This window comes from Lineus longissimus, chromosome 11, assembly GCF_910592395.1.
Source record: "Lineus longissimus chromosome 11, tnLinLong1.2, whole genome shotgun sequence".
Classification (NCBI taxonomy): domain Eukaryota; kingdom Metazoa; phylum Nemertea; class Pilidiophora; order Heteronemertea; family Lineidae; genus Lineus; species Lineus longissimus.
Genome location: NC_088318.1, coordinates 4,832,799 through 4,848,024, shown reverse-complemented (window position 1 = coordinate 4,848,024; position 15,226 = coordinate 4,832,799). Strand labels below are relative to the sequence as shown.

The window sequence follows — 15,226 nt, the reverse complement described above, 5'->3', positions numbered from 1 at the left end:
TTTTTACCATTTTGGAGGTCAATTCAGTTCAATGCTTAAAGTGGTTACAGAACCAAACAGCTCTTTTCATCACTTTGAAGATCTCTTCAAGCAGCCAGTATCCAGGCCAGGAAACTTCTTCTGACACGATTTCTTTTGAGTGGGATTATCCCTTTAAATGGCGCCTGCACCTTTCAAGCACCTAGTTGCATCTTTCCACCCATGCCGCCCAGGTTTTCTTGGACATCTGTGTGCATGACATACTAGTAACAGGACCTTCTGTCACTTCATATTCACCGACTGCACGAAGATTCAGCCTTGACCATCAGCAAACAGAGAAATCAATTTGCCATCATCGTCAACAGAAATGCTGTAATGAATACAAATGCTCTGGCGTTTTTCATTCTCCAGGGCTCCTGGCCGTCTTGGCAAGAAATGCTCATATAGATCATCGCATATGATGGAGTACCACGGGCCGAACTTTCTCCATTAAAAAGAGCACTAGACAAGAGATTGTAATGCGTTTAGCTTTGGCTGCTAGGTATTGTACATTTCAGGATGTGACTCTATTACAGTCCAATTCACAAATGACATCCATCCTGCTTTGCGTCATTGACGCGCAACATACGCGCGAGTTGTGTGTCAATGACGCACCAGTGACGCGCTTATCTCTCTATGTTGGGCGTATTTTAGTGACACGCCAATGATGCAAATTTAGGGATGACAATTGTGATTTGGACTGTACACGTCAGAATTTGAACACCGTCCGTCAGTATGAGGTCATGGGAATAGGGTGGAGTAGTTATTGGTCATTGATGACTTTTCATCAATGAAGACTCACAAAAGTTTGGACAGAAAAGAACTTGAATGCTCATTTTGTTTCAGCTTAAGAATAAGCCAAAGTTGTTTTTCTAAACAGAGCCTATACATCAGCTGGGACATTTTTTATAGCAAAATATTAGGCAATTTGTAATGCTGAGATTTGTAGGAGGAAACCAGAACATTGGTGTCGGTGAGGTTTTACTTAAGACATACAATAGCTGTATGACTGTGCCACCTTTAAATTACTAGTCCACTGTACCCGTGGCCGCCATCATCAGAGTTTCAGTGTACTATAGGTGATGTATTGATAAACGAAAAGAAATAACAAAATTTCAAGTTTATTTAAAGCCATGAAGGTATCTGTATTTTGATTTGAAATCAATAAATTATCACAGGGAAAAACGCATGTCATGACGTCATGACGTCAGCAGAGCCATCCTGACGTCGGAGCCGTGACGCGATCAGGCTGTGTTGGGAGTGACGTCGCCCGTTACGCGCATGACGCGAAGGTAAAATCGCCGCGCGGGCAAGCTGAATAACGTTAGATAAAACCAATAAACGGCGTTATATCGGATGACAGTTGGAAATTCAAAAATCGGGCTTCGTAAGGACATTTTCGGGACCCGTTAAAATGCTACATGCAAAATCTGGGGTCGCTCAGCCATTCGGTCTGGGAGATATGAGCGCACAAACACACAAACTTTTCTCGAATTTAGTAAGGATAAGAGGTGCCACCGACAAGACAGAAGAAGTACTGTCATGCATGTACGTAAAAGTGGGCAATGGACAATACATGTCACAATAGTCCCTCTTCTGTCCTCTAATATTCAAGGGATCTCTTTATTATACATCTTGTGATTGATAATGGTCACCATGGTCACTCGGACTGCATCACAGTGCAGATGCTTGAATTACTTTCTGTGACGATACATGGCAATCCTTCCGAATTCAATATGTCCATTAAACCCAAACGTGCATTAGATGATGATCAAAACTAGTTATTTACTATCTTAACAATCATTCATCAATATATTTAATAACATAAAATATACTGAGGCAGATATTGAATAGTCAATGCACATAAACCTCAAGCATCAATCGTCATTATTTTCCAACTGATGGATGAGTGATAATAGTCACAAACAACTTGGGCTTAAAGGAAGAATAAAAGTACAGTACAGTGGCACCTCCCTTAGTGGACACCTCTCTAATAAGGACACCCTCTCTATCAACACCAGTTTTGGTTTAAAATTGGTTGTTTCCATCAGGCAATGTATTGAAACACGTTTGAAATCTTCACAGGATAACCTCAAATCTGCTGACAGTATCTGCAGACAAATGGTAGACAGGCAAACAACTGCATTTATCCAAAAGTGAAATGATTCATTGAACAACAGTCCCGAAAAATCAATCAGCCACACTAGGAACAGTCTGGATCAAGCTAGGAACAGTCTTGATCAGCCACACTAGGAACAGTATGGATCAGTACCATGGAGCAAAAGGCAACATCGATGACAATTCCACTTGGCAGAGGGGACATGATTGTGTGGTGACGTTTGACAACACTGTTCGAATCTGATTAACCAATCAACAAGTGTGGAATGCAAGGTCAGCGGAGAGCTAGCTGAATATTCACGGCCAACACTCCGAGATGAGGATAAGTCTATTAGCGACCAAGGGCAGTGCGTGACAAACCACGATGACTGTGATGCCCATGTCAAAAGCCCTCACACCACATGTGCGCGACTGACATGATACCATTGCGGTTAATTGATCGTACATTGTGATTCCTTTCATTCAAATCTCACTTTTATCACCATCTGAATAGATCATTAGGAAGTCACTGGGTGCGCACCGCAACAACAAAAAGAACAGCTTCATGGATTTCCATATATATGAATATCAAAACAACTGTGGCATGAGATTCACATCCATCAAATAAACAGACCCTCCTGTTGTGTTTAACATGTTTTGGTTATTGTCATTATTGACAAGATTGTGATTGATAGACCGACGTGAACCACTTGTGGCAGGGTGTTGGCCGGGAAAAATAACAGCTATGCAAGATATGAATAAAGAGAACAACTGCGGAGAACAGACTGACATCAAGCAATAAACTCGTCTTCTTTTGTATGAGAGGCTTTTGATATTGACAATGCTGACCTTCAAACAAACCTGTTGGATCTTGAGGACAGTTTTGCTGGATGGCTTGAAATCAGATGTGAAAACAATGGCAGCCCTGTTTCAGTGCTCATAGTTAGTTTGACATGATTTTGTTTGTTACCGGCTATGCTCTAATTGATAGGATTTAAGGAGTTGGAGGTCAATTAATCAAAGACTGAAGGTCACAGGGAGTAACACCCACAAAACTCTGGTGGTTTACAAAAGCCACAATTGATGTCCAAATCCAGTGGCACACAAAGAATAATGCTCTAAAGACTAAAAGCAGAAGAAGAATGGATTGTCTTCAGCTGAGGAAACTAGGTAGTGTCATATGACACTCCTACTCTCACAGGGGACAACTATCTGTGTAACCCCAGCAATCCTAAAGCCAGTTTAGCTCAAAAGCAGAATGCTACCCTTAATCAGATTACTGCAAACTTCTTTAATTTGTGACCCTACGTGTTCGAAAAAACATCCTTTTCAGTATTGTCTCCCTTTCTTTCTGTGAATGGGTGCAGTTTCCAATGATAAAAACCCTTAGATAAAACATTTTCGCATCCCTTAAGTTTGTGATTGTACTCCTGTTGCAACATATCAGGCTTGTAGAAATAGATGGGTTTACAAACCTAAAAGCAACTACAAATCCCCTACAAATCATCCAGAATCTAATATGAATGCAGTCAGTGCACGGTCTCGTTTGAACCCTCGTAGAGCGGTACACCAGGAACAAAGCTATGCAAATCGCCAACACTGACCTCAACCATCCCTGTCATCATCAATAAAACGTCACTCCAACCACCACTAACCCATGTCAATCCACCGACCTCCTGTCTCCATCATCAATCATCACCTTTGTCCTAGGCCTACAGGTCGGCAAATAACAAACCGATCACAGTGACACCTATTGTTTGATCCCTTCCCGCCCAATTAATCATTCGGGCACTGTCATCCGTTTGAAGTGTACTGGAGGTGATGAATGTATAGACCTGTGCTGAAACCCTTGAGTGATTTATTAGCATGGTTCACTTCTTTTTGCGACTTTGTGTTTCAGCCGGGTCCTATAATTTTCGGCGTTGTCTGAAAAAATAAATCATCCATCACAGAGCGAAATGGCTCAATTTATCACTGGATGAAATTATAGCCTGTGTATCTAGTATGCAACTATATTGTCCGGCATTGTGGGTAATCTGCCAAGGAGCCATCCGGGATTCTGTTCTGCAACGGAAACCTAACAAAACCTCGCTTTTTGTCTGATCGATGAAGATACGAGAACTTCTGGAGAAAAAAGACACAGATGTAGGCGGAGGCGTTGAGTCTGTTATTTTACTATTGATTGTACCTTCCTCATTATTGTTGTACAAACAATTGTATCTGTGATTAACCCATCCTCAGTGACTATGTAGGAATTCACTCACCTGTTGTGCAGTCTGGCAAGACATTGAAAGCATGATTGAACTGCAGTAGGACACCCGCGGGACTGACAAGTGCTGTCCTTAATAGAGAGGAGTCCTGATAAGGGAGGTCACATTGAATGGAAACCACCACTTTGGGACCAAAACTAGTGCCCTTAATAGAGAGGTTGTTCTTGATAGAGAGGCGTCCGCTAAGGGAGGTTCCACTGTATACAAAATTTGTCATGTTTTGCATCTGATTCCTTTATCCCAAATACAGATCATCATATTTAGGCAATCCCCGCATCCAAAACAAGACCATTCTCCCCTCGATGATCTCAAGTTTTTCCCAGCCAACAGGCAGCAAAGCTCAAGGGCACATGCAGGCAAGGAAATAAGGGAAAACTACCCAGCAGTGCAGAAAGAACAGAACTGGGGGAAAATGAAACCGAACCCCGAGATGTCACTCGTAACACCTGCGCATGATGTGGTGGGTGAAATAGTTTAAAAGGATTCTGTCAGCCCCTGGGGGTCTTGAGGCGCATCTTTGCAATCAATTGATCAGTTAAGGAAATTCTCAAATTCAATGCACATCAGCATCTGGTGTTTTAGGCACCTACTGGCATTGATGTTGTCTGACAGTGACCACAGAAGGGGTTCATTATTTGATTAGAAGTCTCAAGATCTATGAGAGTGGAGTTGGGGTGGTGAGTCTTGAAATATAAACTGCTCAGCAGGTCAGAAAAATACTCGAGGGCACCAAACATATTTGAATTGTTGTCGCAATTATCTTCAAATCAGGGCCAGATTCAGGTGTCTGTCTTAGACAAGGGTGGCTTGCGGCCTCAGAGAAAGTAGGTTTAGTTCCCAAAATTCACAGACCATTCTAGCATTTTTGGGACAATCATTGAAATTAATTAACAGACGAAATTCCTTAAGCGAAAAAAGACTTTGAAACTGACCTCGATTTGTAGTTGAATCTAAACGACACTTTATTTTGAAATCCTGGCGACGCCCATGATCGTCATAAAATTTTGGAATTGCTTAAAGAAAAGGTAATGTTCTTTTTCCAAAAGTCATGACTGGCATTAATCAACAGACAAAAGGCCCTAGAGCTGAATCAAAATTTACATAATAATTTGCTACTGAATTTAAAAACACTTTCTTATGCGATCCGGGAGACGCACATGATCATGTGGAGAAAGTAGTGTTTTCTAAGTTATTTCCCAAAAAACTCACAATCATTTAAAGTCAACAGATTAAAGTCCTCGACATTGAATTACATGTAACTAAATTACTTGATCTTGCCATTGAATTTGATCAACACTCTTGGAAATTGTGGCAACATCCCTGGTCACATCATTAAATTTGGAAATGTGAGTTTTTTAGTGTTGGCCACTCCAGATGAACAGCTGAGCAAAACCATGTCATATCGTACCTACCTGGTGAACAAGAAAAGCAACCGACAATGTCTTTTGCTGGGTCATTCTATTGTCCACTTCCGAAAATCGTATTCTTGATGAGCAAACTGGCTATATATTGAGAACACCTGGGAACAGCAAGGAAACATCATCTTGATACTCGGACACAACAATCGCAAATGGCTTGCTAGAACTCGGCAGCAAATGTCTCACGTGACCAGCATGCCAAGTACAACCAAATAAATCATAAACAATTAGTAATTAGACCTTGGTTATCAAAGTCAAGTCTTATCAGTTATGAATTTTATGAGAAAACGAACAGGCCATTGTGCTCACCTTTTCGACATTAACAAAATTGGCCTTTAGATGAAGGTCACACTACCTTTGAAGAGATTTCAGATTCTAACCTTAGTCTCTGACCTTGAAAAATAGTCAAAATGTGCTAAGGTTTTTTATCAATCAATGACTTGCATTTGGTGATCAGGCAATGAATATTTTTTGATAAATGACACACAAAGGGACTCTATCATCACACCAATGTCATCCACATCGGAGGTATGGCTAAAACCATGTGAGGCAATTAAGAGGGTTTGGGTTAGATCAGCTATGGCATGATCAGGAAACGTTTTAGGTGAAATAGCAACTGCCAACTGTCGAGTTCAATAACAGGAGGGTTAAAAGTTAAATAGCGTATGATACATGTAAGTATCAAAATGAAATTCCTAACATTTCAAATTCTAAAAACTACTGTGAACCTGGCAAAACAATGTAAGTCTCACCTATTTACTTTCTCAAAATCACGAGATTTATCATCGTCGCGTATCATGGTCATTGATAAAATCCACAGAAAAAAAACACCTGAAAAAATTTGACGATTTAGTTTAATGAAATTTTATTCAGAATCACAAGAGGATACAAAGTTACAAAAGGTATAAATTTCCAGGGCTGAGGCACAATGTGCATTATTAGCCCTGGAGTACAAACAATATATTTACAAATGATAATGGACCACATAAGGAAGTATAAAATAATAACAAGCAAAGAGGTAGGAAGAATAAAGTATTGTAATTTTGAGATGCAGCGCTGCAAGCCCTTTCAATATGGTCGGCAAAGTAATTTACCACAGCAAAAATTAATTTGGCAACTCTTTCAACCACTTTCTTGTTGACGATTTGAATTATACGATTTTGCAAAAAGTATACTGACATGTACCATGTGATTTGCAAAAGGGGATGGGTGTTTAAGGAACCATCCCATAAACGATGTCCGGAGGCAGGATCAGTTTCATGAGTTCGATCGCATTGATGCTTTTTTTCTGGAATCTTTTTAAAAACAGTAAAACATATTAGTTTCTTGACTAGAATTGGGGTTGAAAACAAAGACCGCTTTGGCAGGCAAGGAGTAAACACTTAAAGGGGTATGCCGTTTGTTATTACTGGTGGTAGAAGAAAAAAGAAATTCAGCAATAGTCAATGCCACAGTGCAGTTACTTGGCATACGAATTTGCTGAATCTTAGTACGTGTATTTGTTGATTTGACTACAGAACAGCAATGCTGAAATCTCTACGTATTTACGAAATTGGCAATTTTCAAATTCATATTCAATTACCAATTTCAAATTTTCAAAGAACGGCGTAGGCCTTTAACCCTTTCGCTGCGGATGTACGCATTTTTGCGACCAAAAAAAATTTCCGATCTGTGCGGATGTACGCAGAACTGCGACTTGGGAGAGACCTGAATCAGACGATGTTTTCAATAGCAAATTAGTACAGTAACTTGTCGCTAGGTGTCCTGCCATGTTGTTTACCGCTAGAACTTCCGATTTCTTGGTGAAAACTTCGGTGTTTTTATTCAAAGTTTAGGCGATATTTTGAGTCCAAAGTTTTGTAAACAAATTTAAATGCCTCAGTCACGTGTTCGACGAACTGCAGAATCAATAATTGATGAAATAGTGAATTCGAGGCGTTAGAAGATGAGTCTGATTAGTGATTATGATTCTGAACATAATGCCGATGTACACAGCGTGCATTGGGATTGAAAGTGTGCATGATTCAGGGTCCGAGGGGATGATAGTGATAGCCTGGGTCAAGATGAAAAATGGTGTTTTTCTCCTCGTTGATTAATACTAATTAGCGTTATTTAGTTAATTAACATAATTTCAGGTGATTGACAAATGCATAATTTGAAAGTCAATGCTGTCCCCAACAACCTTTTCCAATAGTCCAAAGCTCTATCTCTTCTCCTTCAGGCTGTATATTGGCCTCAAAGTTACCTATGTTAAAATTGGGTTTTACAGTATTTTGGGGGCAGCAAGGAATCAATATTGAAATAATTTTGAGCGGCGCAGCGAAAGGGTTAATAAGACCCAAGGTGAAAGTCTGTCTCTCAATGTCTATTCTTCTACATCCTTTATCTTAGATCATTTGGGCTAATGAACTGATAAGAGTACAACAATTATTTCAAATTCCAAAAAAACAAATTACACTACATGTAGTAAATAATTTCATTAAATCTCCTGGCGTCAAAGTTCAGCAAATGATTCATTTTGAAATATTGCATACACACCAAGTTATTGGTATGAAAATAAATTAAAGGAAATAAGTTATGTTAAATTGTAATTGATGAGGTCACTGGCTTATTACATTTTGTAAGTGTTTAAGACGATCTGTGACCTCGAAAAATAGCATCTAAAAAAACGTGGGTATATTCTGCTAGGAGTAACTACTTTAATAGCTTGATTAAAAACAAAGCAGTCGTAGGAAAATTATTGCCCATTTCAGGTTTTCAGTTTTGGCCCACTGGTGGCCAACTCAAGAACAAAACCAAACTCCACTGTTAGAGGTCACCTGACCACATCTTGTGCACTAAGTTTCAAGGTCATAGCTCAAGTGGTCATGGAACAGGCCACATGATGATGGTGTTATATAAGCTCTCCTAAGGTGAGCTATCAAAAAGCTTAGCAAAAAGTAACATCAATTTTGTTCAGCAGTTCAAATTGATGCGTGAAACAATCAATTATCCATCCATCCCAGAGCAGCACAAGGTTGAGACAAAACAATCCATCAATGGTTTAATGTTCCTCCATTAAGGCCAATGAAATTTGATTTTATGTTTCTTGGCAGCCACTTGCAGAAAATGTGTGTGGTTTTTTCATTCAACTTTCATCTTTCAATAGTTTCATTATCAGTAAAACCTAAAAAAAATGTTTCGTACAGAAGAAAAATAACTGAAAAAATGGTCAGATATTGGAAAATCTTGGTTAAAATTATCATATTATTATAAGGGTTACATCTCAGCCCCTGGACTTTTAATTGTGTTTTTCTGTTGCTCTGGTCCTATCTGCAGGTCTTGAAATTAGATATTGTTTCTGTTAAAACAATGACTATATTAGGGCAGTGATGAAAACCATGAAATTAACTTTCAGCGGCCTAATTTGAAAGACTCCCTCGTGTGGCTGGTAGACTCATCAGCTGACACTCTCACCAAGGAGGTTAACATTTTGCAAGATTGATACCTGACGAGTGCAATTAGGGTGGAAATCAAACTTCATCAACGCTGGAGAACTTCTGGGCCTTCTCTAAGTCCCTGAAGTATGATGGATTGTTGCGGGTAGTAAAGTCAAGCTGATCGATGGTAATTTACCGAGGATTGGGTGAAGCATTTGCAACAAAATGCATTAATTTGAACACCGAAAATAATTGAGAATGAAATTTGCAATTCTTTAGGCATAATTACATGTAAGCTTCTGCCTAGAACATCTATGCATTTTCTTGGCACCTTCATGATTTTCATAGGCTTAGTCTAGTAACCTGGGCTCATCGGTCCCAGGTTGTGTGGAATCCCCGGGGACTAATGAGAAACGTGGTCATTGCGCAATGCGACCTTTACTGGCAATGCATTGGGCGACCATCATTTTACCACTGATGATATTTTTTGAAAGAAATCCTGTCTTTGAAAGCTATTTTCCTTATCATGTCCAGGCCTACATCAAGAACACATATCATACATTGTTAAAAGAATACAGTAGAACCTGGTGTTCTTAATAGAGAGGTGTCCTGACTTGGGAGGTCAAATTGAATGGAAACAACCAATTTGGGACCAACTTAGTGAGAAAACTCCACTCAAAGGTTCCGTAGTTTGAATGACACAGTGCATTACATATGAAAGAGTATAATGTCACAAAATGCATGAATAGGGGGTAAAGAGTTATAGAACTGACATTGGCTTTAAATATCACCATGATAATTGGTGTGTAAGTACACATGGCTAGTCCAACTCAGATGGCGTTGATATCAATTTCAGAAAATTGCCAATTGGCCACTTTGTGAAACCATCCACGAATTCTGGGCTTATGCCAGAATAAGAGTTACGGTACAGCCTCCAAGAGAGGATAACTTAGCAAGCTATCAGTTACCAGGATACCCTCTGTATCAGATACACTCATTTTGTTCCAGGACTGACCATTTCTAATCAATTTGAGCTCCTTCATCAGGACACCTCTCTAAAAGGACAGCATCCCAAAAATGTCCTTCATAGAGAGGTTCAGTGGTACTTTGAAGTCCTTTCATTACTGGGGCAATAAAAAAGATAAAATGTGTCATCTGCGCCATAAACTCATTTCCTGATCAAAATATTGACAAAAAATACAACACAGGATCCTAAAGTCAGTGACATTTTATCTGTGATAAAAGCAATCCAGTCCAACATGCACTGATATCAGCAGAATGCAGGGTCCTCCATGTCAGACGGGCTTTGAAGTACCGACACTCCAGATGCAAAATAATAGCACATTATTTGGCAACTATTTGAGAATCGGACAAAAACCATTGAATAAATCAACGATTGGTACTCCTGGAATTAGCTGTGGGAGTAAGTAGGCTCAAAATTAAAGGAAATACCTAGTCACAAACAGTATTCCATGTTTTTCAGTCCCGCACTCAAGATATCGAAATCAGACATCAGGAGACTCCATGTTTGCTCCTTGATGTTTGAAGTAGTTGTTGATCCAGAATAATTGATTAGTTTTCAACTTGAAGGTGCATGTGCAGAAGTACACCCAAAGTTTTATTTTGTTGGGTGAAGAAGTCAGATAACATGGATTAAAAACTTCATACATTAATCTGTAACAAAAAACAACAATGCTGGGACTGACGTTGTCGTTCACACTTTTGGGAGATTTCTGGGCCACCCTCTGAGAATAAATCCTCGACACAGGTAAAGAAGAACCTCTCTATTAAGGACACCCTCGGGACTGATAGGTGATGTCCTTAATAGTGTGTTGTCCTGATAAGAGAGGTTAAATTGAATGGAAACAACCAAAGCTGGTTATTCAGAGTGTGCCCTTATAAGAGAGGTGTCCGCTAAGGAGGTTCCACTCACAAAGAAACCAGGCTTTTTTGTTATTCAGAGGGTGCTCTTATAAGAGAGGTGTCCGCTAAGGGAGGTTCCACTCAAAGAAACCAGGCTTTTTTCAATTTGGCCACATTTTACTAAGGTCAAGGAGGGTGTACCGAAGAGGCAGAAGCTGTCAATGACATCACTTCACTATCATCACCAACGCCTCTTGACACAGTTCAAACATGCAGTGTATATGACCTTCCTCGGGGTGTCGTGATGAGGGTCATGTTGGCCGAGGTGCATATAAAATAGCCAGCAATAACAACATGATAGTAGGAACAACATCAAGAAGGTTTCTAGAATCTTGAATCACATGTACTGTACATGTAGAACCTTGTAGGAAACATGTAGGAAACCCTTGGGACTGAAAAATGTTGTTGCTAATAGCGAGTTGTCCTGATTACAAAGGTCAAATTTTATAGAAAAAAAACCATTTATTGTACATATAAGACCAAGACCACCTTTTGATAGAGAGGTGGTTCTGTTCACAAAGGTCAAATCGGTCAAATTATCTCCAAAAAAAACCCCACTTAGGACCAAAACCATTGATAGAGAGTTTGTCCTGCTAACATGGGTGTCTGCCAAGGGATGTTCCACTGTCTTACCATCCACAGTAAATTCATTGGACAAGCTAGCCTAGCTAGCCTAGCTAGCTCCATATCCAAAATGACTAAAAGTGACAAGTCAGAGTCGACATGTAATGTACATTTCATCTCCGTCAACATCATTTATTTCCAGTATCACATAATTTTCAATGCCAAAGCACACGTCATCAGACCTGAGGTGCCAATAAAGCATTGATTATTCCTATTGAAGTTTTGAAGAATTAATTTAATTGGTGCAACTTTCCCCAAGCTAATTATTCGGGAAAACTTAAAAACTGTTTGTCCATCATCTCCCGAATAAAAAACAGAAAAAAACCCAGAATAGGTGAAAAAAAAATGGTTTATGTGAGGCAGTGTGGAATAGAAATATGCAAAATAGGACATCATTTTCTAAATTGAATTTACTAAACTACTGCGAACAAAGGTAATAATTTTCCTCAAATTTACGAGGCTGTTACTCCTGTTTGATTTATCTCCTTTGAATGACCCAGATAGATCTTGGTGTCAACAGCCAGACACTGACAGAAGGCTGCTCATTTCTCATCACCGAATTTGTTCAGTGCAATTTGAAAATCATCAAAAAATGAATATGACTGTGAGGGGTGCATTGATGCCGTCATTAAGCAGTCTTACATCAATGACACTAGAGTATCCCACCATGGTGTCAACCGATTTACAACAAGAAAGAAACGCTTCTGCAATGTTTTTTCCATGTTTAAAGTTCAAAGAAAAACAGATGGAAGAATCATGCATAAAACAGACATTAGGCAAATGAGACATGTTGTCAAAAAACCGATATTGCGTGAAATAGTGAAAATAGAAAAAAATATATGACCCGTCACAAGTTTAAATCCCTCAAATATCAAGATAAGGGAAATAAATCAAGATGAAAAAAGCACTTTTAATCCAAAAAATAATTAAGGTGACAACTGCCAGTGACGAGTATAAATCGTCTTGGAAGTGCTTTGGTTGCATAAGCGAATGCAATCACCCACTATATACCATTAGTAATGGTTAACTTAATGCTACGTCTGACATGGTTGATGGCAGGAGAAGACATTGTCAAACCAACTCGCAGTATTTCTCCACTATTATTTCTACCAATCATGGCCAAGTTGATTTATTGGCTCCCAGGAGCGCGTTTGCGCTGGAATAAGTGCATGAGAAAAATGCCAAAATTTGGCACTTGCTTCTTTTTGGAACTGGTGGTCCCATTTAGAATGATTCATATGACTGCCAAGTGACAGGTCCGAAAATAAATGGGCTTATTTATGAACTGGTGACTGATAACACGGCCATCAATCACCTCTCAAAATTACCAATGCATGCTTTGTGTGAATTAAAAGCCGAACTCTCTTTGTCAGGACGAAATGACAAATAGAAAGGCATTCTCCAATATGCAAGGCAAACTTGTATAAATCTGTAAATGTAGGATAAACTTTGGGTTTGATATATATTCCTAAGAAACATTAGGACGCTTGCCAGTGAATTTGAGCCCTAGAAAGGCATTCTCTAAGCCAATATGCAAGGCAAACTTGTACTGATACATCTGTTGTTGATGGAAAAATTATGGGTTTGATATATTTTCCTAAAAAGCATTAGGATGCTTGAATTTGAGCCCTTATACACCTTTCCAGAAATGTCCGAGTGTCCGAATTAGTGATGTCATAAGGGGAAACTAGGCCTTATGGTGGAGTGACAAAGGAGTCGAGATAGTCATGGTTGACCAACACACTTGAATGCCTTTAATGATGACAAGGGGGAAAAAGTTAGTTCCAATGCAAGCCACCAATTTCGGGAAGCATGTATAAGGTTATCAAGTTGAAGCACTGGCAAATTTTTCAGCCATTTTGAGTTCATTTGGCAAACAGAAACCACACATCTCATGAAGACCTTCTAGAGTGGAGAAGCTTCCCGGTCAAATAATGACCCCTCTCCCCAACTACAGTGGAACCTCCCTTAGCGGACACCTCTCTATTAAAGACAACCTCTCTATTAAGGACACTAGTTTTGGTCCAAAATTGGTCGTTTCCATTCAATTTGACCTCTCTAATCTGGACACCTCTCTATTAAGGACACCTCGGGATTGACAAGTGCTGTCCTTAATAGCAAGGTGTCCTAATTGGAGAGGTCAAATTCAATAGAAACTACCAGTTAGGGACCAAAACTAGTGTCCTTGATAGTGAGGTTGTCATTAATAGAGAAGTTGTCCTTAATAGAGAGGTTGTCCTTATTAGAGAGGTGTCCGCTAAGGGAGGTCCACTGTAACAACCCCCCCCCCCCACGCCCAATCCTTGTCTGGGAGTTTTTAGGACATGAATACTGAAAGAAAGGTATGGTCAGAACAGTCCTTGACAAACTTTTGCACTGAGTCATGACAGTCAAGCTAATAGTTTGTCAATTGAGTACTCAGCCTACTCGGAAGTTCTGTTAAAAAACTGTCATTTTGGTGAATATCACAAACCTGAAAAGAGAAATCTCCCCCTCCCCTCCAACACTCAACCCCCTCCAAAGTAAAGAATGTGTTCAGAAATTTCTCACTATTCCTTTTTAAAAAATTCCCCAAAGTGTTAATCAGCTTTATTTCTGGCAAATCTTCTGAATCTGTAACTGGAGGATTTGGAGAACAAGGGTTAATTCAAAGTCCTACACTGTTATAAAAATTGATCATTCTCTCCCAAAATGTGGTTCTGACTCCAAAGGCCTACATCCAGGTAGTCTGATTGGCCCTATAACTCTCATCATGAAGTCAAAGTCATCTTAGTATGTCATTTGCATTTTGTTTGCACTGCTGAGCAAATACTTTCCAGATAAAAACCTCCTCTATGATTGATGGCAGTGCAAGATTGATCGTTAATCCCACAAAGGCCCATGACACATGATTGACGGACTTGCATGAATAGGTTGATTGATGCTCTCAAATCGAACAACAGCTGCAAGAAATTTACAAAAACTCAACATCATCCTGCCGGAATCTAGAAATAAGGTCACATAACAACTGGCAGTATAACACAGAATTCGTTCTCATACTTGAAATAATCACAAATGGTCCGAGTAATCATCGTCTGAAATGAAGCACTAACCGTAAAACAATACTATACAGGCTATGCTGAATCTCATAACGCTTTGATCTCACCGCCGAGCGCATGCTTGAAAGGCTCAAGGCGGGGCGGCGTTTCTGCGTCTCAAAACGGTATTTTTACTCACATTTCATCCGCGTTGGTCGAATTTGTTTTCTCCTCGGCATTCTCTAAACAGTTCCAGGATGGTAGCTTGCCAATTTTGCCTAAAATCGAGAACTTGTAACAATATTATATATCAGATTGATATCCAGCTTGAAATAGAGCGCCGCGTTGAGTTGCGTTCGGTCTGCTTCAGAAATAAACCGGAAACATGGCAATTACCGGGGATTCTGGGAGCAGGTGCCCGCTCATTTGCATAATTGATT

The 15,226-nt window shown here is 39.6% G+C and overlaps 1 protein-coding gene across 1 annotated transcript in view; it reads right to left on the bottom strand.

Annotated features, from left to right (window-relative positions):
* LOC135495388 (uncharacterized) overlaps positions 1-15,151 on the bottom strand; it is an 82,716-nt gene extending 67,565 nt beyond the window's left edge. Inside the window, exon 1 of the mRNA XM_064783941.1 lies at positions 14,986-15,151. Coding sequence (XP_064640011.1) covers positions 14,986-15,025 — 40 coding nt within the window. The 5' untranslated portion in view covers positions 15,026-15,151. The remainder of the gene's footprint in view (positions 1-14,985) is intronic.
* Between the last annotated feature and the right edge of the window lie 75 nt (positions 15,152-15,226).